General features: G+C 37.5%; 1 protein-coding gene across 5 annotated transcripts in view; it reads left to right on the top strand.

Moving 5' to 3' along the window:
• The window catches only part of GPCPD1 (glycerophosphocholine phosphodiesterase 1), a 67,076-nt gene extending 46,481 nt beyond the window's left edge, over positions 1-20,595 (top strand). For 4 of the 5 annotated variants that reach the window (XM_010811560.4, XM_059892962.1, XM_005214894.5 and 1 more), the window contains 8 exons: positions 268-345; positions 970-1,009; positions 6,205-6,266; positions 8,449-8,514; positions 10,075-10,211; positions 10,675-10,810; positions 11,176-11,336; positions 11,519-12,136. In XM_010811560.4, the coding sequence (XP_010809862.1) occupies positions 268-345; positions 970-1,009; positions 6,205-6,266; positions 8,449-8,514; positions 10,075-10,211; positions 10,675-10,810; positions 11,176-11,336; positions 11,519-11,771 (933 nt within the window). In that variant the 3' untranslated portion in view covers positions 11,772-12,136. Of the gene's footprint in view, positions 1-267; positions 346-969; positions 1,010-6,204; positions 6,267-8,448; positions 8,515-10,074; positions 10,212-10,674; positions 10,811-11,175; positions 11,337-11,518; positions 12,137-16,949 lie in introns of those variants that run through there. The other variant, XM_002692364.7, reaches the window with a different exon arrangement.
• Positions 20,596-25,265: the final 4,670 nt, after the last annotated feature.

Here is a 25,265-nt window from a genome sequence, read left to right as displayed (position 1 = left end):
GAAATGACTGATGTTGGCTTGGTTCTCAATGTGTCTTCAGTGCTACAGCTTCTTCCCAGCTGTTTTTTTCTTCACTAAAAAAAATGTTTTTATCTGCACTAAAAACAAAAAAGCCAGAATTTAAGAGCTGGAAGGTGGTGTTAGGTAGAAAGAGCTCCCCTTCGTGGGCTCACTGTGGCCACTAATTATTCTTATGAGTAAATTGAGACATAGGGACTGTCTACAGTAAATATTCAGTAATAACTTACGGCCCAGTTTTCTTTTTAGAAATTTGATGCTGATCCAGTTGAATTATTTGAAATTCCAGTGAAAGAATTAACATTTGACCAACTCCAGTTATTAAAGGTATTAATAGTGTGAAATGTTAAGTCTTTTTGGTTTTACATTTATCATTTGGTTTTAATACTATTTATACTTGTCTGTATATGCTAATATTCTCCTTGCCTGTGGGGATGACTATATATACAGCATGTGTAGAGTCTGTGCTTTGGTTTTCTGTTCTATTAGGAAGAATGAGTTTGTGCTCATCCATCTGTCACCTTTAAGTTTCCATGGATCCCATCGGTTTTTGCTTTCATGAAGGAGACTGGACTATAAGTCTTTATAGGCCATGGGGACTAGCTATAATCTTAAGTTGTCTCTGGTCTGCTTTAGCTCTTTTTATTTCATACTTGACCTTCTATGCTATTGTTGATTTTTATACTTATTCTACTAAGATCCTTCTCTATTTTATTGATACCATATAATTTTACATGGTGATCCTTCCTGTTCTCATTAGATATAAAATATATACACTGATATGTGCTTATTCTTATTAAAATAAGTGCTTATTCTTATTAAAATAATAATTCTACATTTTGTTTTTACTAACTTGCAAGCTTTTCAAGCTGTAGTTCTGTTAGCCATATCTTCATAAACTAAGGCCTTTTTTTAATGATTACATTTTGTATGTGTGTGTGTGTTTTCCAGCTCACTCATGTGACTGCACTGAAATCTAAAGATCTGAAAGGTATGTACCTATATGAAAACATTGTTTTCATTTCATGATTAGCATAATGAATTTTCTTATCTATTTTAATGTACTCTTTGTGACCTTAATATAATACTCAATTATATAAATATAATGTTATAGATGGAAAGGCTTTACATATAATACTTGTCAAATGCATAGAAAGCATGATTTTTTACTTTTATGAGTTTTCTTAGCTTGATGATCAAAAATCCATTATTTTATACCTACCAATCTTTCCATACATTCTTAAGCATTACAGAGTACAAGAGTGTATCAAATATGGAATATAGCCCTATATAGGTGTTTGAAACTAGCTCTAGCATTTACCAGCTATGACCTCCATCTTTGTGTTTAACCATTCTGTGCTTCACTTTCCTCAATGGATTATAAAATCCCTTTGTAATTCCACTTTGCTTTCTGCCCCCATAGAACTTAATAGTGTATGGCATTCATCTTAGCCTCAGTATGTCCTTTTCTAACCCTTTATTTTTATTTATTTATTTTTTACTTTACAATATCGTATTGGTTTTACCATACATCAACATGTATCTGCCACAGGTGTACACATGTTCCCCATCCTGAACCCTCCTCCCACCTCCCTCCCCATACCATCCCTCTGGGTCATCCCAGTGCACCAGCCCCGAGCTTCCTGTATCCTGCATCGAACCTGGACTGGCGACTCGTTTCTTACATGATATTATATATGTTTTAATGCCATTCTCCCAAATCATCCCCACCCCGTCCCTCTCCCACAGAGTCCAAAAGACTGTTCTATACATGTGTGTCTCTTTTGCTGTCTCACATACAGGGTTGTTGTTACCATCTTTCTAAATTCCATATATATGCGTTAGTATACTGTATTGGTGTTTTTCTTTCTGGCTTACTTCACTCTGTATAATAGGCTCCAATTTCATCCACCTCATTAGAACTGATTCAAATGTATTCTTTTTAATGGCCGAGTAATACTCCATTGTGTATATGTACCACAGCTTTCTTATCCATTCATCTGCTGATGGACATCTAGGTTGCTTCCATGTCCTAGCTATTATAAACAGTGCTGTGATGAACGTTGGGGTACACGTGTCTCTTTCAATTCTGGTTTCCTCAGTGTGTATGCTCAGCAGTGGGATTGCTGGGTCATAAGGCAGTTCTATTTCCAGTTTTTTTAAGGAATCTCCACACTGTTGTCCATAGTGGCTGTACTAGTTTGCATTCCCACCAACAGTGTAAGAGGGTTCCCTTTTCTTCACACCCTCTCCAGCATTTATTGCTTGTAGATTTTGGATCGCAGCCATTCTGACTGGCGTGAAATGGTACCTCATTGTGGTTTTGATTTGCATTTCTCTGGTAATGAGTGATGTTGAGCATCTTTTCATGTGTTTGTTAGCCATCTGTATGTCTTCTTTGGAGAAATGTCTATTTAGTTCTTTGGCCCATTTTTTGATTGGGTCGTTTATTTTTCTGGAATTGAGCTGCAGGAGTTGCTTGTATATTTTTCAGATTAGTTGTTTGTCAGTTGCTTCATTTGCTATTATTTTCTCCCATTCTGAAGGCTGTCTTTTCACCTTGCTTATAGTTTCTTTTGTTGTGCAGAAGCTTTTAATTTTAATTAGATCCCATTTGTTTATTTTTGCTTTTATTTCCAATATTCTGGGAGGTGGGTCATAGAGGATCCTGCTGTGATTTTTGTCAGAGAATGTTTTGCCTATGTTCTCCTCTAAGAGTTTTATAGTTTCTGATCTTATGTTTAGATCTTTAATCCATCTTGAGTTTATTTTTGTGTATGGTATTAGAAAGTATTCTAGTTTCATTCTTTTACAAGTGGTTGACCAGTTTTCCCAGTACCACTTGTTAAAGAGATAGTCTTTTCTCCACTGTATATTCTTGCCTGCTTTGTCAAAGATAAGGTGTCCATAGGTGAGTAGGTTTATCTCTGGGCTTTCTATTTTGTTCCATTGATCTATATTTCTGTCTTTGTGCCAGTACCATACTGTCTTGATGACTGTGGCTTTGTAGTAGAGCCTGTAGTCAGGCAGGTTGATTCCTCCAGTTCCATTCTTCTTTCTCAAGATTGCTTTGGCTATTTGAGGTTTTTTTGTATTTCCATACAAATTGTGAAATTATTTGTTCTAGCTCTGTGAAAAATACCATTGGTAGCTTGATAGGGATTGCATTGAATCTATAGATTGCTTTGGGTAGTATACTCATTTTCACTATATTGATTCTTCTGATCCATGAACATGGTATATTTCTCCATCTATTAGTGTCCTCTTTGATTTCTTTCACCAGTGTTTCATAGTTTTCTATATATAGGTCTTTAGTTTCTTTAGGTAGATATATTCCTAAGTATTTTATTCTTTTCGTTGCAATGGTGAATGGAATTGTTTCCTTAATTTCTCTTTCTATTTTCACATTATTCGTGTATAGGAATGCAAGGAATTTCTGTGTGTTGATGTTATATCCTGCAACTTTACTATATTCATTGATTAGCTCTAATAATTTTCTGGTGGAGTCTTTAGGGTTTTCTATGTAGAGGATCATGTCATCTGCAAACAGTGAGAGTTTTACTTCTTCTTTTCCAATTTGGATTCCTTTTATTTCTTTTTCTGCTCTGATTGCCGTGGCCAAAACTTCCAAAACTATGTTGAATAGTAGTGGTGAGAGTGGGCACCCTTGTCTTGTTCCTGACTTTAGGGGAAATGCTTTCAATTTTTCACCATTGAGGATAATGTTTGCTGTGGGTTTGTCATATATAGCTTTTATTATGATGAGGTATGTTCCTTCTCTTCCTGCTTTCTGGAGAGTTTTTATCATAAATGGATATTGAATTTTATCAAAGACTTTCTCTGCGTCTATTGAGATAATCATATGGCTTTTATTTTTCAATTTGTTAATGTGGTGGATTACATTGATTGATTTGCAGATATTAAAGAGTCCTTGCATCCCTGGGATAAAGCCCACTTGGTCATGGTGTATGATCTTTTTAATGTGTTGTTGGATTCTGATTGCTAGAATTTTATTAAGGATTTTTGCATCTATGTTCATCAGTGATATTGGCCTGTAGTTTTCTTTTTTTGTGGCATCTTTGTCAGGTTTTGGTATTAGTAACCCTTTATTTTTGCACATGGCTTATCTTCCACCAAAATGTAAACCTCTCAAAGATGTGAAAATATTTTTATATTCCCTGAAAAGTTTATAATGAGGTTATAGTAGGTATTCATTAAATGTTTGTCTGTAGTTAGGATAACAGGATAGGTGTAATGCCTTTATAAAGACATTGTGAGGTGCCAAAAACTTCAGAGATATCCCTGGAGCATAAATATGACTTTGAAAGCTTGTAAATGTTTCATAACTAATGAATTTACTTTTAACTTATTTTACTGGAAAATTTTATATAACTTAGTTTTTGAATTTGCATTGCATAGGATTAGTTACGTGTTGGTTTTGTTTTGCTTTTTGTTTGCTTTTGTTTGTTGGGGAGGTTTAAATCTTGATAGAAAATTTTTTTCTCTAGGAAAAAGTTCTGTGTACCTTGACATAATTGATTTTGGATTAAATGATAATGCTAACAGACACAGTGGTACTTGTAGAGTCTCTTAATTTTTAAGTTACTATTTCAAGTAGAAGTATTAGCAAGATTCAGTTCAGTTCAGTTCTGTCACTCAGTCGTGTCTGCCTCTTTGCGATCCCATGAATCACAGCTCACCAGGCCTGCCTGTCCATCACCAACTCCCAGAGTTCACTCAGACTCATGTCCTTCGAGTCGGTGATGCCATCCAGCCATCTCATCCTCTGTTGTCCCCTTCTCCTCCTGCCCCCAGTTGCATGAGGTGGCCAAAGTATTGGGAGTTTCAGCTTTAGCATCAGTCCTTCCAATGAACACCCGGGACTGATCTCCTTTAGGATGGACTGGTTGGATCTCCTTGCAGTCCAAAAGGACTCTCAAGTGTCTTCTCAAACTCCACAGTTCAAAAGCATCAGTTCTTTGGTGCTCAGCTTTCTTCACAGTCCAACTCTCACATCCATACATGACCACTGGAAAAACCATAGTCTTGACTAGATGGACCTTTGTTGGCAAAGAAATATCTCTGCTTTTGAATATGCTATCTAGGTTGGTCATAACTTTCCTTCCAAGGAGGAAGCGTCTTTTAATTTCATGGCTGCAATCACCATCTGCAGTGATTTTGGAGCCCAAAAAAATAGTCTGACACTGTTTCCACTGTTTCCTAATCTATTTCCCATGAAATAGATGGCATCTGGTCCCATCTAAGTGATGGGACCAGATGCCATGATCTTCGTTTTCTGAATGTTGAGCCTTAAGCCAACTTTTTCACTCTCCTCTTTCACTTTCATCAAGAGGCTTTTTAGTTCCTCTTCACTTACTGCCATAAGGGTGGTGTCATCTGCATATCTGAGGTTACTGATATTTCTCCCGGCAATCTTAATTCCCGCTTGTGCTTCTTCCAGTCCAGCGTTTCTCATGATGTACTCTGCATATAAGTTAAATAAGCAGGGTGACAATATACAGCCTTGATGTACTCCTTTTCCTATTTGGAACCAGTGTGTTGTTCCATGTCCAGTTCTAACTTGCTTCCTGACCTGCATACAAATTTCTCAAGAGGCAGGCAAGGTGGTCTGGTATTCCCATCTCTTTCAGAATTTTCCACAGTTTATTGTGATCCACATAGTCAAAGGCTTTGGCATAGTCAGTAAAGCAGAAATAGATGTTTTTCTGGAACTCTTGCTTTTTTGATGATCCAGTGGATGTTGACAATTTGATCTCTGGTTCCTCTGCCTTTTCTAAAACTAGCTTGAACATCTGGAAGTTCATAGTTCATGTATTGCTGAAGCCTGGCTTGGAGAATTTGAGCATTACTTTACATAGCCCTTAATCTCAATGAGCTATAAAAAATAATTTCTTGCAACTTCTTTTACAAAGTATAATTTTTATAAGAAAATAATCACTGTTGAGGTCATAAAATTAGATGTTCCTATTAAATATTGTAAAGTGGTCTTCATAAAGGATGTTTATTTTGAAAATGGGGGTTTTATTGGTTAAAATTACTAAATACAAGAGCTTTTAAAAATACTATATGTGAAAGGATCTCATAACTACTTCCTTAAGAATTTCAGGGAATGTCTTAGTGATAAAGTGGCATTAATCTACTGAGTTTTTATATTTAAAATTTCAGAATCTATGGTTGAAGAAGAAAATTCCTTTTCTGAAAATCAGCCATTTCCTTCTCTTAAGATGGTAAGTTCTTTAGATAAACTTCAGGTAGTGCTATCATTAATTCTTCTATATCTGAATAATTTATTTTGGTTTTTTAAATGGGCACTAAAAAAGCCGTGTAATGTAAACTAATGTTTGATGCTTTTTAGAGAAGATACATTCTTGTGTATTTGTGTACCTTTTTTTTTTTTTATGAGAAACTGATTTGCTCAGATGAATAAATTTCCTACCTCAATGGATTAATTTGGTAAGAACAGGAAATTCACATATTTCTGTATATAAACAGAGAGGAAAGGGCATAGAAAAGAGAGTACAGGGGGAAGTGTGATGATGGAAGAGCAAAATTTAAGGCTGGTGTTTGGCTTTTAGAGAGAAATTCTCCAACCAAAGAATATAGGTACCCTGGTTACTTAAAGTGAGATACAAATTTCAAGAATTCACTCTGAAAAAGTGTAACAAAGATTTAAAGATTTAAAACTAGACACAATTCATAAAGGAATTCCTTTGACAGGCAGGTCAAATACCCTCTTTGATCATGCTGAATCTGCTTTTGTTCTTGTTGGCTCCATTTCCTAATTTTCCTGTTCTCTACTGTATTTCTGATGATGTGTCAGCTACAGTAGTTTTCTTAGGCAAAAAAATAGGTAATACCAGTGTATCATGATTATTTACTCTCTAAAAAGGATGCTACAAGAGAACCCCTATAATAGTCATTGTCCTAATGCCTTTAGGTCATGGTTTGAATAATTTTTCAGATATTTGTGAAGCCTAGCTAAGTCATTCCTTCTAGTCCAAAATTCTAAAATCATTTGGTTCTTAGAAATTTCATGATTTCTGGACATGATTTCATAGAACAGAAAAACAGATTTTTAAAAAATGTGTATCAAAGGGTTCTTTTCTGATTGTGCATTAGTCCAGTAAAAATATGGCAGATATATTAAGTAAGGCTAAACATATCAGAGAACAAAGTAAAAAAAACTCACAGGAGATTGAGTACAGCTTGTTTTAGGTATCGTACTTTTCATGCAGCTGGTTAACGTAGACCGGGGCTATATCCAAGGTCACCAGAATTCCAGGCTATATTCTTATTCTGTTTTTATTCTTTTACTTGCTATTATAAAATTAAATACCATATATACTGTCCATGTTAAGTGGTTTCTAAACTTTGAAATAAATTGTTCTAAATTCATTTTCTGCTTTAGCATGCTTGAGTATTTGACAAAACAAATTGGTGTTTGAATAAAAAAATCAGCTGTTTGTACGTTAATAAACAAGCTTCATATTTTATTTTATTTTATTTTTTTAAATTTGGCTGTGCTGGGTTTTCATTGCATCCCATGGGCTTTCTCAAATTGTACCACAGGGACATTTCATTGAGGTGTGCAGCTGTAATAACTGTAGAAGCATGCAGGCTCAGTAGTTCTCTAGTTGCTCCATGGCATGTAGGATGTTAGTTTCCTGACCAGCAATCGAACCCACATCCCCTGCATTGGAAGGTGGATTCTTAACCAATGGACCACCAGGGAAGTCTCAAGCTTCATATTTTAGATTATATTTTTTCTTTTTTTTTTAGATTGTATTTTCTAGTAATGCCAGGGCAAGTGGTATTACTACATAGTGTCTAGATAATTTAGATAAATTGATACACTTATTTATATAAAGACTTTTTTTATTTATGAGCCTCTTTAACTTTAAAGATAACATCTTTCCAGGGAGTTATCACTGTGGTACAAGTTAAGTATCACCACCTTAAAAACAAGCTAGAAATTATATTTTTTTGTATATCTTAGTAGATTGACATGCCTGGATGCGATTCAGAAAATATGACAGACGTCTTTTTAAATTCATGAGGCTCCTTATCTGCTCACTTTAGTTGTTCAGTACTAATAGTGAGAAGAATTTTAGGTTAGGATCATCTCAATGTTAAGTAGTAATCAATTATCACATGCTAAAGACCACTGTCTTTGCTGTTTAATTTGTTTTGACTTTCTTATTCAATTTAATCATTAACCAGGTTGTCAGTTTGAGTATAAGAAAAGATAGTGGTTTTTACCAGCGGCACAAAGCGCTTTATCCTTACTAGTGATATGTTTTCTTACAGGTTGCTTTTTGTAATAAATTTGTTTTTCTTTTTTTCCTTCTTATTCTACCGTTCATCTCACCAAAAATAAACAAAATTTACCACCAACAAATGCACCTCTAGGTTTTAGAATCTTTGCCAGAAGATGTCGGGTTTAACATAGAAATTAAATGGATCTGCCAACAAAGGGTAAGCTGTTCTCCATGTGACCCATTCTTCTTTCCTCCCTCTTGTTTCTTTAAATGCATTGATTCTTGTCTCTTTGTTTAGTGGAATAAGTGACACTGAAATCTTATGGCTTCTTCCAGCAGGCACAGTGCTTGTTAGACCTTTTAAATAAAGCGGAATTTACACTTATTTCAGTTCTTAAAAGTAGTTATGGAGTGGGTAGCCTTTCCCATCTCCAGGGGATCTTCCCAACCCCAGGACTGAACCCAGGTCTCCCGGATTGCAGGCAGATTCTTTACAAGCTGAGCTACCAGGGAAGCCCAAGAATAGTGGAGTGGGTAGCCTATCCCTTCTCCAGCGGATCTTCGCGACCCGGGAATCAAACCGCAATCTTCTGCATTGGAGGCGGATTCTTTACCAACTGAGCCATCAGTTATGACGAAGCCCAGTTATGATTACATTATAGTAGAAATTCCAGTTTACATGCTTCTCATGCGCACAGTAATATGGACAATTTCTGTGACTTGTAAAAGGAACAGTGAGAAATCTAACCAGTCAGAACTTAGTAACTGATTAGTTTTTGTTTTTTTTTACCCCCATCTCAATATATACCTTAAATAATTGCCTAAGCAGTTTTCTGTGAAGTGGCAATAGCTAGTAGTAATTAATTAGGAAAAGAAATTTCTGCACACATGTCTAAAATTTAGTCATTCTTTTGTTCAATAAAGAATTATTTATTGAAAAGCTGCTACTGTGCTTAAATGGTGAAAAAGAGCCTTGACTTTGTGCAGCCTAGTAGTGTTCTACTCCAGGAAAACAACTAACTCTTGAATGTATCAGATGGGGCTGCATGCTAAGAGTGCTGGTTGGGGTGGGGGACATTGGAAGTAGTTAATCCAGGCAATTCTGGTATTTGTTTTGGTCAGAATAATCAAAACTGTCCTAAAGCATGTCTTTTACATCGCTATTTATGATAAGCTGGTCCTGGCTAACATGTTTTTCTTAGTACTTGATTTTTAAGTTTTCAGAGCTTTTAGAATAACTGTAATGGACTTCACTTTCACTTTCATGAAAGCACTGGAGAAGGAAATGGCAACCCACTCCAGTGTTCTTGCCTGGAAAATCCCAGGGATGGGGGAACCTGGTGGGCTGCCATCTATGGGGTTGCACAGAGTTGGACACGACTGAAGCGACTTGGCAGCAGCAGCAGCAATATGTCTAAGACTCAAGAATGAGATTTTTAACTGGTAATTCTTAATTACCAGGGATTTTTGGCTAGTGAGTTAACAAATAAAGTGGAGTCTTTTTGTCCACTTACAGTTTATGAAGATTATATAAAAATATTTTAAAATCACAGTAGATTTCAGATTTCCAGAATTTTAGCTTTTATTTTGTTAAACTTTATTAAAGCAAAAGTCAATTGATGTTATAATCACTTTGTATCTGTACCTAATTATAATAATTCACAAAGGCCTTTGCTTTCCATATCTGTAAAATACTAGTTGGACTGTTCTCAAGAATTTTTCTTAGTACTGTGATTCTAGGGTATTTAATGACTTTTGTTTTCCTATTCTTCCATAGGATGGAATGTGGGATGGTAACTTATCAACATATTTTGACATGAATCTGTTTTTGGATATAATTTTAAAAACTGTTTTAGAAAATTCTGGGAAGAGGAGAATAGTATTTTCTTCATTTGATGCAGATATTTGCACAATGTAAGTAGTTTTTTTCTCCTATATACTTAGACTATAGCTAGGATTTAGAGTAGGATTACTGCAGTAGGAGGTAAGGAAGTGGTCAGCCTTCACCCTTGATTTGTCTTCTGTATTGCATTTTATATATTCTCTACTGAGATGCCTTGTACACCACTGGGTTGGAGCACCTCACACCCTGTGTTTCATTTTACAGACATTAAATCCGCCTTACCGAATTGTAATCCCTCAGGGGCTTTCTTTTGGCCCATTTCTGAGGGCATTTTAACTCTTGTATAGAATAATTTAATTTTTTCTTTTCTTTTTTTTAACTTAAAGGCAATGTATGTTAATGCTTGTTATACCTCTGTAACGAGTATGCCTTTAATTTTTTTTCTTTATATTTTTAGTATTTTCTCAAATTTCAAAGCCATATGTTATGGTTATCTGCCCAGTGAAAAATATTTTTTAAATTGTCTTTTTTTAGGGTTCGGCAAAAGCAGAACAAATATCCCATATTATTTTTGACTCAGGGGAAATCTGATATTTACCCTGAACTCATGGACCTCAGATCTCGGACAACCCCCATTGCAATGAGCTTTGCACAATTTGAAAATCTACTGGTAAGCTATGCTTGAATTTTTAATATTTATTTTTTGAAAAATGTTTTAGAGTAATAGTAAGTAAAATTATATATTAATTTAACATCTGAGTGGTTAGTTTTGACCTATGTATAATGAGCAGATAGCTCTACATAAAATGAAAATATTAAATTACAGACTGAAAAGCAGTTAAATGACTACTACTGACAAAAATTTTCTTGCAGGCCTAGGTTAAGTATGTTTTGTAGTTTAGTGTTCTGAGTGGGTTTTATGAATCATTTTCCCTGTCCATTCTACTTTACAGAATACTAATATAGAGTATGACCATTTAGAATTTGTAGTTAATAAGTTACTTTTTCATGAGTAACTTATTTTTCATCTTTTAGGGGATAAATGCACATACTGAAGATCTACTCAGAAATCCGTCCTATATTCAAGAAGCAAAAGCTAAGGGACTGGTCATATTCTGCTGGGGTGATGATACCAACGATCCTGAAAACAGAAAGAAATTAAAGGAATTTGGAGTTAATGGTCTAATTTATGATAGGTATTTGTTTTTTATGAAAAATTTTCATGGATTGTTAGAAGAGGAAAAGTAGTATAATTATCTTAACATTTATTTGTCAGTGAAATTTTTTCGAACTTTGGAGTATACCACAGTCACTTGGGAAGTTTGTTAAAAATTCAGATGATTGCTCACTAACCTGGATATATTGACTCATCTTGCAGGTGGAGGTGGCTGTTTGCCCTAAACCTGTTCTCTGTCTGCAACAACTTTCTTGGTGGTCTCATCCTGTTCTGTGGCTTTTCATACTATGTACATCCCTCTAAGTCAGTCCTTGCCCTCCATGAGGGCAAGGCTTTGCCTGTTTGTTCACTTTGGTATTGCCAGATTTTTGGACAATACAATAGCTTAAGTAATTTGTTTTTAAATAAATTTACTGGTTGTTTAAAACGTAAGTCTGAGATCTCTGAGAGATGAAAAGGTTGCTTAGTGTAAAGAAATCTGGGGTTAGAAGGTTTACTCTGCTGAGGGGGTTTAGTGGGCTTACTAATACTTGAGCAACATCAAGTAAGTGATAAAATTTGTTACCAGACCTGCTTTAAAAAAATACAGTCCTTGGATTTAGTTCATATTACTATTCTATAAAGTTATATTGCTTGCTTAATAAAGCTTTCCCCACCCCTGCTATTTTGTCTGAACTAGTCTTGTCTTAAAACTACAACCCGGATAATGCCTGCCTTTTAAAGTATTTGGTTAATATTTCTTTAAGCTGCATAATTCATGATTCTTTTTATTAGATGTTTCCATCTAATTAAAGGAAAATTAAAATTTTTAAATTGCAATATGATGAAAGTGCTTTATTTAGCAAATTTTGAGGGAATATTTCTTTGAGGAGGAGGAAGGAATGATTGCAAACATTTTCAGGTAAGAAAAGTATATTGTGAGATTATACCATGTACAGCTTTTGTAGAGTATAGAAATTTTAGTCAGATCCTTCATCCAAAGGGCCCTACTTGGTTGTAGCAAACACTGACCTTGCAAGGAAAACAGGAAGATACTGTGTGATATATATAAAAGGCCAAAACAAAGTGAGTGCTTCCTGGCACAGGGTCAACAAAAATAATTTTAAAGAGGAAGCAAGAGATATATTTGAGCATGGGTGGTGGTGGTTAAATTTGCTCTGACAGATTTTGCATTTTAGGCAGAGGTGAGAGCAGGCACCAGGGCAGGACTGTGTTGAGGGTGTGTGTGGGGGATGTTGAGGTGGCCCAGCACTGGGCTTCTGCTTGGGCCCAGTGAGAGGTGAGAGACTGGGTAGGGTCAATTTTTATTATTCTTGGAAGTTTTTTCTTCTTTTTAAAAAAATTTTAGTCAAAGTATTACATGTATATATATAATCAACCATATTTATATATATGAACTACATATATATGTGTCTTCTGTGTGTGTGGTGTGTGTGTGTACGTACTTCACAAAGTTCAACAGTCCTGGGAATTCCCTCGTGCTCTGTGCTTAGGAGTTAGTGCTTTCATTGTCAGTGACTTAGGTTCAGTTCCTGATTGGGCAGCTAAGATCCTGCAAGCAATGAGGTGCAACCAAGAAAAACCTAGCAGTCTTTCCTAGCTCTTTAATTGTCCCTGAGTTCCTGTGTAAATTTTTTTTAAAACTGTTTCTTATGGTATTTAAGGTGCTTATTGCTATTATTTTTTCATTATCAAATTTAGATATATTGAAGATTTAAATGATTCAGAGCCTTTGTTTCATTTTACATGGGGGAGAATTGTGATGTGTTTTAATTTATCAAAACCAGTCCTGTTTTTACAAAGGCATTAACACAGATTTTAGATTTAATCATGGTTTTGTGATTTATTATCTTATACAAGCTGCTATTCTTAATTTGCTGATATTTGGAATTTCTGCATTTGTAGTAATGACTAAGATGGCCTTTAATTTACCTTTATCGGGTAAAGGTAAATTACCTGTCTAATTGTCTAATTTTGTCTAATTTTGACATGAGGATAATACTCGCCTCATACATTAAATTGAGCAATGTTTCCTCTTTGTGTACTGTGCCTGCTCAAATTATTTAAAAGAATTCAGTAACAGAACCCACATTTAAAGAACATTATTATTAGATATGAACTCACTTGTGTGCCCCTCTCTAATTATATTCCCTTACCCCCTCCCTCAGATATAACTGATTATCATATTATTCTCTTAAAATTTGTTAAATTCTTATTTTTATTGCTAGACAATATAACATTTAGTTTCTCATGGCTTTAAACTTTATTTGTACTCTTTCCCTACTTGTTACATTCTTAGTCTACAAGTGTGTACCTGAAACTATTAAATAAGTTAAAAAGATTATGGTCCCTGAGTATTTATGTATGTGTGCTTTTTTAAATTTAATGATTGTGCCATTGGCTTGCACCTTTTCTATGCTAGTCTTAACTTTCTGGACTAATTTTGTGACCCGCTGGGTCTCTAGCTCAGCATAAGGCATTTGTCTGTGGATTAGGCATTGGAAGTATAATAGGAATATGGGCACATGGAGTGGGCTTTTCTGTACTTGTTCTGCTCACTGGAGCCTCCTAAGAGTTCTCAGGAGTAGGCCAGCCCAAAATAAACCTGTCAAGTAGAGTGGAAACTGAATCAACAAATGTTAAATGGTTCAGGGCATTCTGTAGGTTTCAAAGCTGGTAGGATAGGCAGGGGCTCTTTTAGAGTGTTGCTGCTGCTCCTGCTAAGTCGATTCAGTCGTGTCCGACTGTGCTAGCCCACAGCAAGCCTGTCCATCCATTCAGTCTTCTTCAGTAACATTGCTTGACTTTGGGTACAACTGCCACGCTGAGCAGCAGTTCTTAGGTCACAGCTCCTGTTTCCTGTAGTCCAGATCTTTTTCTCTCTTGCTCTACAATCATTTTTATCGAACACGTAGTTCAGTATCTTCTTGAGAAAGGAGGATGGAAAGCCTGAAGTCTTGCATGTCTGGAAGTGGCTGGGCATAAAATTCCATGTTAGAAATCATTTTTTTAAGACGTTTAAAAGCATTTCTCCATTATCTTCACAATTCCATTGTGCTATTAAGAAATATGAAACCATGTTGATTCCTACTCCCTCACATGTGATTTGTTTGTTTTCCAGAATTCTGGAGAATCTGTGCTTTTGTCTCTAGTGTTCCAAATTTTCATAAAGATGGTCTTGTGGGTCTGGTTTTACCCATGTGCTAGACACTTGGTATCCCTTTTATTTTTCTTTATAGAAATCCTTTCATTTGTATATTATATACTCTTCGACCAGATTTAAATTCTTAGCTTTTTTCCTATTTTATATCTTTGTCTTTTTGTTCTACTTTCAAAGATTTCCTCAACCTTTGTGTCTGCTTATCCTGTTGAGTTTTTTGTATCTGCTGTCGGAAAAGGCAGTGGCGCCCCACTCCAGTACTCTTGCCTGGAAAATCCCATGGACAGAGGAGCCTGGAAGGCTGCAGTCCATGGGGTTGCTGAGGGTCGGACACGACTGAGCAACTTCACTTTCACTTTTCACTTTCATGCATTGGAGAAGGAAATGGCAACCCACTCCAGTGTTCTTGCCTGGAGAATCCCAGGGACGAGGGAGCCTGGTGGGCTGCCGTCTATGGGGTCGCACAGAATCGGACACGACTGAAGCGACTTAGCAGCAGCAGCAGCAGTTGTGCTTTTAATTTTCAAGAACTGTCTTTTTTCCTCTGAATGCTCCTTTTTATGTATGTATTTTAAAAATTCTGTTCTCATTTGATGAAATTTCTATTTCTCTGAAGTCATTAAGGATCACTTACAAAATTTTTTTTTTCTTCTCTTTTGCTCACTATCTCACATGTTAGAAGATTTCCTCAGATATTTAGAAATCTTAGGAACTGGTATCTAAAAAGCTTGTTGAAAACTCCTGAGTGTATGAATATGGCTTGTGAAATCTCACTGTGGAATAATATGTGTGACCCCTTTGGTCATACATCTATCATTAGATTAAAAACTTTGCTTTTTGATTGGTCAGATTCCTCCTAGAAGACTCTGTAATATATTGTACTTAGAGGACACAAGTCTGGCTGCTCAGTTTCTTGGAGTCAAGTGAGTAAAGAGAGATGGGTGAAGGGCATGTCTCTGTGTTTAGAATTTGTTGTATTTGTACCCTCTCTAATTTCCCTGATGCTGATGGCTATTTTATAAAGTGCCTCAAACTCTCTCACCTAGTCTTCTCCTTCATTTGACCTGGACCAAGTAGGGCAGGGGCAGCCTCCACAGCAGGGAGTTAAATGGAAGGGAACCACTTGCTACTGCTCAACCTTCAGCCCATCCTCCATCTTTGAGCCCCTTCCTCCCCTTACCCAGTTCCAGAGGAGTCTGGGCTGCTTTTAACTCAACCCTTTTCATTTTTTCAACTACTAGCTTGTGGTTTGGACTTTTCTATTCTGCTAACTGAAGTACTTTATCACTTATCCATCTGTTTAACAGCTTCTAAAATTTTGTTGCTGTCTCTCTTTGGTTTTTCTCATATTTAGAGAATTTTCTCTCAATACCCTTATTTTATTTCTAACAGGATATAGGGAGTGATCTTAGATGCTTCTATTCAGTCTTGATCCAGAGATCACTCTTCATTATTTTATATATGCCTTTAATTGTCTTTGTGTTAGAATAGTGAAATATTTCATAAAATCAATACTTGAAAAATCTTGTTTAAGAAAATTCTCCCTATTCTGATGTCATAGCAGCTTCCCAGGTGGCTCAGTGGTAGAGAATCCACCTGCCAATGCAAGAGACACAGGAGATTTGGGTTCGGTCCCTGGGTTGGGATGATCCCCTGGAGGACAGTATTCTTGCCTGGAAAATCCCATGGACAGAGGAGCCTGGTAGGCTACAGTCCATGGTGTCGCAAAGAGTCTGAGCACTGCTGAGTGGCTTGATGTCATAAACAGTTAGTGCCTCACATAAATTGTCTGGTTTTTAAAACAGTGAAAGGCCTTCCTTGCTGTGCTGGTGGGCAGTGCTAGTACCGTCATTGTCACTTGGGGCTCTCAACTCTAGATACATCTGTTAGTGCTACATAGCTTTAGCATAATTTTCACACTGGTGAGTAGTCCTTTCTTTTTTTTTTTTTTTTAAATTTTAATTTAATCTTAATGTTTTGGCTGCATCATGTAGCATGTGGGATCTTAGTTCCCCAACCAGGGCTGGAACCCATGTAGCCTGCAGTGGAAAGGTGGGTTCTTAACTACAGAACTGCCAGGGAAGTCCCGAGCAGTCCTTTTCATCTTGATCTTTAGTGCTTTGAAGTCAGAACCAGGTATGAGTTCCAGCTCTACCTTGTAGTAAGTTCCCATCTGTCAGATAAGGCATTGCTGATTGATTAACCTGAAGAAAAGATACTTGAAGAATCATGAGTAAGCTACAGATTTCATTTTCTGATTCAATTTATAATCAGCTCTTTTGCTTCAGGGTCGCAAAAAGGCAGTGAGTAGACTGGAAGAAAAAAAATGGTTTTAAATAGAACTGATGCTTATATCTTTTAAGAAAAAATTAAGACTTTGTAGTATAGGTGTTCTAGGCATTCTGTAGGTTGTCAGATCCTAAGTAAGCCATAAAATTACCTATTTTATGTTTTGTGTTTGTCTCATCATAGGATATATGATTGGATGCCTGAACAGCCAAATATATTCCAAGTGGAGCAGTTGGAACGCCTGAAGCAAGAATTACCAGAGCTTAAGAGCTGTTTGTGTCCCACTGTTAGCCGCTTTGTTCCCTCATCTTTGTGTGGGGAGCCTGACATTCATGTGGATGCCAATGGCATTGATAACGTGGAGAGTGCTTAGCGTTTACTGGGTGGAGACCATTTGGGGCATGCACCGCTATTCTGGGTATTCACTTTTCATCACTAAGCACTGTTTATCTATGCCTTTTAGGTTTTCATTCCAATGAAGCAATAATGAAGTATTTTCTATTTCATTACAGTTCTTGCTAGAATTTCAAGTATGCTATTTAAATCACTTGGCCAGGTATAATTACCAGTCAATCTCTTTACATGAGAATATTTATTGGTTGGTAAATATTTTAAACTAAATGTGTAAATGTATAATGTTAAACATAGAATTTCGGAATTAACTATATAAATATCTCATATTTACACTTAGTACAGCTTTTTATTTGATCAGGTCGGAAATACTTACCACTCAGAAGAACATGGCTATGCATAATTATACCTGACCATGGGAAAAATAAGTACCTCAAATGCATGTATTTGCACTGGTGATTCCAACTGCACAAACCTTTGTGCCATCTGTGTGTATATGTAGTTTTCACATGAATTGACATGCACACCATTTTCATTCAGTATGAACCTTGAGGCTGCTGCCATTTTCCCATTTAACCAAACCGATACCTGTGTAAATAGCCTAAAGGTGATCCTTGAAAACTTGTTTCATATATATTTCAGAAGTTATTTTGCATAAATATTAAAATTCCAAAAAGCTGCAGGGTAACTTAATGTATAAAATATTACAAGTATGGATTGCAGACTTCATACAATAGATGATAGTGTATAAATTCTATTGAATGCATGCTTTCTGTTTTAAGCATGAGACTGTACACGTTTACTGTAAGTCCTTGCATCTGTGGTGCTAGGTGAGTGTGAGAAGGTGTCAAGGACTGAAAAAATATTTTGTTGCCTAACAAAAAAAAAAAAGGAAAAAAAAGTTGTCTGTAGGCATGTTAAATATGCTTAAGTGTGTCTCTCTCTACCTATTACACACCATTGCTTTGTGGATTTGTTTTATGTATGTGCATGTTTACAGTAGATAAAACCCTGTGCAAAAAATAAATGTCCTGAATTCTCATTGGTATTCTTTATTGGTTAATGAATGTCATGCATGTAATTTATTTAGAAATGTAGAAGATGCTACTATATGTGTATGTGTATTATTAGGATTATACAAAGGTTTCTTTTATTAGAAGCAGATTGTTTTGGCATAACTAACTTACGAGTGAATGTTAAATAAAATACACAGATTTATTATCTTCATTATAAAATGAAATTTCAAGATGTTACTTTTGTAAAATTGGTCCCTTATTATTATTATGAGATATTGGAATTTAGTGTCCACCCTGAAAGGATGGCTTATTTGTATACAGCTTTTACTTCATGTAGGCAGTTTATTCATTACTGATATGATTTGGTAGTAGCTGAGAACCTAAAAGTTCAGTTGTATGTTGTATCTTTACTTTTTTAAGCTGAGTAATGCAGTTTTGGCCAGATCTTAATTGTGTTGAAGATAGGCTTTAAAATCCTCTGGTACTCTGTTTGTAACACTAATATTTAATGGAAAATAGTTTAGGAAATGGAGTTTTCTGCAGGGATTTTATATACTTTTCTCATGTTGAAAGGATTTTGCAACACTGTGTGTGGAAATTAACTTGGTATGAACTAGGGACTTTTAGAAAACTTCTGAAAAAGAATTACTTTTTTTGATCTACAGACCTGGTATAACACAGTTACCATTACTTTATGATAACTCTATTAGCCATATGTGTGTTTCTAGTCCTGTTTGTTTGCTCCTCCCCTGTGCCTTTTTAGTTCCAGCTCCATTTTGAAGACTTGCAGATCATGAATGGAAAGAAGAGGAACAGGAAAGGAAGTGATGTAGGGGTCAGTTTCCTCAACAGTATAATTTGCTGAGTAGAGCTTACAGCCACTGCTTATGACAAGGACAGAACCTCACTGCTCACTTTCTCCTGTCTCTTGCTGACCTTACAAACACCAGGGTTGCTGCTGCTGCTGCTAAGTCCCTTCAGTCGTGTCCGACTCTGTGTGACCTCATAGACGGCAGCCCACCAGGCTCCCCTGTCCCTGGGTTCTCCAGGCAAGAACACTGGAATGGGTTGCCATTTCCTCTCCAGTGCATGAAAGTGAAAAGTGAAAGTGAAGTCGCTCAGTCGTGTCTGACTCTTAGCGACCCCATGGACTGCAGCCTACTAGGCTCCTCCATCCATGGGATTTTCTGATTAACTCATAGCTAGCAGTAGCTTCCCTTTTTATAGAACTTCCATATCACTAGCTGTTGCCCCATACACTCTGCACTAGCTATACTGTGCCTGTATTAGGCCCTCGCCATGTCGTATTCCCACATTGCTCCCTGTCTGTAGCCATGTGCCTTGCCTGGAAGCCTTTTCTGCCCCTGATACTTTCTCCTTGCTCACACTCATTTCTCCTTTAGCCCTTCATCAACCTCTCTGCTGCATCCTTGCCAAAACTTAGAAAGGGATGAATCCACCTTTTTTTAACTCCATGGCCAAATGTTCATTCCTTGATCATGTCATGCAAAATGGTACATTCTTGGTAGACACAGTTAATGTTCATCTCACCACGTTGCAGGCTCTTCAAGGGTAGGGACATTGTTTTACAAATTTTTATTTCCATAGTGCATGGGGACATAGTAGAAAAGAAGCGTTGGAATTTTGAGGATAATATAATCTGTATTAAATGTACTTTTGAGTTAGATTTAATTTACTAAGATGTAAACTTTGAGTTGGTTTACATTTTGCAGTGAGTTGGTTTACATTTTGGCAGTTGGAATAGTTTATTAATGTCAACTTTAAATGTAGAAGTATAATGTTAAATTATTTTATATTTTTTGGAAATCGAGTGAAATGTTTGATAAAATGCTGCCATTATTCCCTGATTTTTTTTCCATTTGTACTGTAACTGAATGTAAGTATGAGGAACACAGTTCATTCCTGTGTCAGTGGTGCCTGAGGGCTGCCACCGCCACCTGTTTACCTCACTCCCATTGCTCCTTGTGACATTTGTCTTTCTTCTCCCCTCCGAAGCCCATACTTAAGCCTACCTCAGCACCGCTTTCCTTGACTTCCTTCTGCGTTCAGCTCAGGTGCCACCAGCTCAAAAACCATTCCTCTGCTTTTGATCAGAATCATGATGCAAACAAGTACATACAGCCTCTAAATCTCACAATTTTGCAGCTGGGGTAGTAAACCCAGACAAGTTAACTGACTTACTGGGTTGGGACTACAACTGGGCTTTGTGACTCCCAGCCCTGTGTTCTTGGACTATCCTGCCCTCTGAATTTTTGTGGCATTTGTTAGCATATGCTTTCTTGTACCCACTTTTTATGTGCCTGTTCTATTTCCCTTATAAGATTGTAAGCCCCTTAAGGGCAAGGGCTTCTTTGCGTTTCTAGCACTACCATAGTGTTCTATATTTAGATATGAACTAGATGAATAAATGGTGGAGACTACAATCCTAGTTTCCTAACTCAGATTGTTTCACAGTATACATATGTTTTTGTATGCTGTGCAGCCATTTTGTCTGAGTGTGTGTGCATGCATGTGCATGTGTGTTGGCATGTTTAAACATGGAGTTCTCACTCCACCCCCAGTTTCTTGGGGTCACTTAGTTTATGGGTTACCATAACTAATTTTCTCCTTCGTGCTGAATGAGGACAGTCATGGGAATGAGTGGCAGATAAGGTAGATTTCTCCCAGGCCTGTCCCTTTCTAGGGCAGTACACCTATATCCTGCAGTGGGCGGCTGAATCAGGTACTGCCTTGGGTAGGACTTGCATGACCTGTGGGGCCAGTGCTCATGAGTCTTGAGGGACCATCATTATGCTTTGTTCCTTGACTCTCCACACCCTGACTGCATTCCTCCCCCGACCCCGCACACACACATACATTATTACTAGCTTGGTACTCTAGGTTGACAGTGGAGTTCTATTCATTTAGATTTGAATACAAGTGATTTACACTGTTTTAGGTTTGGATCATGTACTTTTGGGGTAGAAAGAAAGTATACATACTAGAAGTAATGTATCGTGGTGTTCATGAGTGGAAACTTATTGAAATAATCTCTTAGTGGGTATATATTGAGAAATGGATTTGAAATGTTTTAAAAGTAAGCATATGATTAAGATGCACAAGTAGGTATTGGAGGAGAACTCATGGATTGGAACAAAGTTTACATGAGGCTCTCAAGCCCTTGTGGAATGGGGTGGTGGTCAGTTTGGGGCACAGCCTTTGTAAACTCAGAGGCCAAAGTAGTAGTATGTTCAGAGAGGATCATGGAGCCATCCCAACAATGGAAAAGGATTTAAGGATGTCAGAGGCCTTGCATCCTTGTAGGAGATAAAAGTTTATTGATGATTTTTAAGGAAAATGACAGGGTAAAATGAGTTTTTAAATAATGAAGAAAGTAATGTTAGTATAGGAATAATAATCCACTGGTGGCTCAGTGGTAGGGAATCTACCTGACAATGCAGGAGATGCAGGTTTGACCCTTGGGTTGAGAAGATCTAGAGAAGGAAATGGCAACTGACTCCAGTATTCTTGCCTGAGAAGTCCCATCAACAGTTCATGGGGTTGCAAAAGAGTTGGATACGACTTGGCAATGAATGGAAATAATTTGTCTAGTCCTCTACTAAATTGATCCAATCATACCTCTGCTTTTTTTTTCTCAGAAAACAAATACATACAGGATGAATGAACTTATGAAACTTACTTGCAGAACCAAATTACATAATTTCATGGGAAAGAAACTAAACCTTAGTAAAAGTTCCATGATTTCAAATGTATTTTTCTGTAGCCCAGACCTCTCTAAGCCCCAGATTCATATATCCAGTCGTCAGTTTGCATCTCCACTTGGAGATATAATGGGGCATCTCACATTTAACACACCTCAACAAAGATTTTTCCTTCCTTTCACCAGACCTGCTCCCATCTCACCTCCTTCAGTGTTCTGAAGTACGGTCCAAATCACAGCATATTAAGCAGAGACAATATTTTTTGCTGACCAAGGTCCAGGTAGTCCAAACTAATGTTTTTTCCAGTAGTCATGTGCATATGAGAGTTGGGCCATAAAGACTACTGAGTGCTGGAGAACTGATGCCTTTGAATTCTGCTGCTGTAGAAGACTCTTGAGAGAATCTATGGGACTATGTGGAGATCAAACCAGTGAATTTTAAAAGAAATAACCCTGAATATTGGAAGAACTGAAGCTGATAATTGACAGATTGATGTCACATGATGGTAACAGCCGGTTCACTGGAAAAGACCCTGATGCTGGAAGAGATTGAAGACAAAAGGAGAACAGGGCAGCAGAAGTTGAAATGGTTAGGTAAAATCACCAACTCACTGACTTGAATTTAAGAGAACTCTGGGAGATAGTGGAGGACAGAAAAGCCTGGCATGCTGCAGTCCATGGGGTCACAAAGAGTTGGGACACGACTTTGTGACTGAACATCAAAGCAATCACAGAGGGCCTACACTTTTGCCCAGGGTACCAACTTTTCTCCCCTCTGCCTCTTGGACAGAAAGAGTACAGAGGATCCATTCCTAGAAAGTAATGGCCAGGACACGAATCTGTAAAGTATCAGCTTATTGGGAGTTTTTAAAAGCACACCAAATGAAGATTCAAATGCTATTTCATGTTAGTTGGGTGGAATCCATACTCTTGCAAAAGTGAACATAACCTGGGGTGTGTCATGAACAGAGTAGTAGAAATCAACTTAGGAAAATGACTATCACTTTCTGCTGGGAGCGATCTCCGCCCATGGCAAAAGTCAGGAGGAAGGAGGCTTGGCATACGCAAAGGCAGGATCGAGCCTCAGGAGTTCCCCTGGAAATTCTTGAGCATCTACCCCAAAACCAGAGTCTGCCTACTTTCTGCTTTGTGTTCTCACCTACACCTCTGATTTTATGGGGGGCTGTCCCCCACTACCTCTCTGAAAAAAGAGTTAACTTATAGCTCCAGTTAAAGTTCCTGGGTGTGATAGTGTTTCAACCTACAAGCTCCTTTGGAAGTCCTCTAGCCTGCCTGAATAGGTTTTTCCGGCCACATGTGATTGTTCAGAGCCTCCCAACTGTGAGAGGCAGGAGATGTTCTAAACTGTCTAAACACAGATTCCTTTGAGTAGTTAAAAGATTGATTAGAAACTGTATTGGTGAAGGGTTTTTCACTTATTGGGCCAATGTTTGCTGCTAAGTCTCCATATCCCTTACCTACTGTGTCCTTGGCAGTGTATTGATTAATATAATGGGTGTATAGAAATGTAAGTAGTAGCCTCAATGTTTGTAACCTTGGACCCTTGAGTTAATTCTTTTCTTGTTAAAGCCCACCACACCTTTGCCCTATAGGAATGCAACTTTATCTAATGCTTTTGGAGGGTGGTGCCTGACTTTAGAATAATCACCTTTAGAGAAAAATAAGTTTTCTGAAGAAAAGGTCTTAAAATGTTAACAGGCCTCCGGGCCAGAAGATGATGCAAATCACCTAAACTTTTGCATATGATAAGTTTGCAGGAAGAAAGCCTGGCTTACTGCATGACTCTACCCCTTCCCCCATGCATAAACTTAAGCTATAAAAACTACTTTGGAAAATAAAGTGCGGGCCTTGTTCACTGAAACTTCGCCTCCCCACGTCGTTCTTTCTCTCACCTTCTGACTGAATTATTCAGCCTCTTTTCTCCACTGAATTTCCTCACTGAGCTATCCTTATTTAACCACTCTTTATATCCTTAATTAACGTTTAATTAAGCAATTGTTTCCTGATCGCCGATGCCGTCTCCCCTTCGAATTCCCTGGATCCATGGGGCTGGACCCCGGCAATTTTCAAAGTGACACATGTACATTATTTTAAACATGGAAAATAGAAGTAAGCAAAAGATGTTATCCATAAGTTTACTACCCAAATATTAATATAATTTGGTATTTTTTTCTAAGCAAATAGTATGTTTTATTTTTTAATAGGATTTTGGATCTTACTCTTCTTTTTTTGACTAAAATGTATGTAATGAAAAATTGAACTTAGGAACCATGGAATATACATACTTCCCAATACAACTAAAACCTCTGACATTACTACTACTACTACTAAGTCACTTCAGTCGTGTCCGACTCTGTGTGACCCCATAAACAGCAGCCCACCAGGCTCCCCCGTCTCTGGGATTCTCCAGGCAAGAACACTGGAGTGAGTTGCCATTTCCTTCTCCAGTGCATGAAAGTGAAAAGTGAAAGTAAAGTCGCTCAGTCGTGTCCGACTCTTAGCGACCCCCTGGACTGCAGCCTACCAGGCTCCTCCATCCATGGGATTTTTCAGGCAAGAGTACTGAAGTAGGGTGCCATTGCCTTCTCCATTATATGAACAATTATATGCAAAACAAGCATAAGACAGATGGAGAGAAGACAGATTTAGCAATGGACTTCAGGACTCAAGGAAAAACGTGAATTCTCTAGGTTTTCTTATTTTCCTTATCTATCTCAGACAGTTTTGGTGAAGTCGGCTACCAGGAAACACCAGAAGATGTAGGCAAAAATGAAATTTAAAAAACACCAAAACCCAGTAAAACCCTGCTCTCTTCACCCAAAGGACCAGGAAAAGGGCAGCTTAACAAGTCAGGAATCCTTTAGACAGTAACTTCTCTATTCTAATCAAATATCTCATGAAAGACTGCAATCATATCCTCACCCTCACCAGTTAAGGCCAAAGGGATGGCCCAGATTCCACCCCAGGAGGCTTAAACTTAGTACTTCAACCCTCTGCCGGGATGGTATCAGAGAAAGTCTAGTGAGGAACCTGGACTCCAACCTCCTTGCTTTCTGGGATGGAAACGGGGTACTCAAAGGAGAATCAGGGTTTTTACCACTGCATAGTGGCAAAGAGACGGCCTGCACAACAGTGTCAGTGGAGACTGCACAAAGAGCCTAGACTTCATCCTCAGTAACAGGTGCTTCTCACCCTGTGGTGTCAGAGGAGGTCTACTGTGAAGCCTGAACTCCCAGCCCTTCCTGTCCTCAGGTGTCAACAGGAACCTTCTACCTGGCAGTAATGAGGCAATGCTGTGGCAGAGGTGACCTGTTAAAAGATTTAAGTAAAATTTAGTAAGAGTCTTACAACACCAAAAACGTCCAGGTTTCAGTCAATAACCACTCGGTG

Source organism: Bos taurus, chromosome 13, assembly GCF_002263795.3.
Source record: "Bos taurus isolate L1 Dominette 01449 registration number 42190680 breed Hereford chromosome 13, ARS-UCD2.0, whole genome shotgun sequence".
NCBI classification, from domain to species: Eukaryota; Metazoa; Chordata; class Mammalia; order Artiodactyla; family Bovidae; genus Bos; species Bos taurus.
Note: the sequence above shows the minus strand (reverse complement) of the source record. Positions and strands in the feature narration are given on the sequence as shown.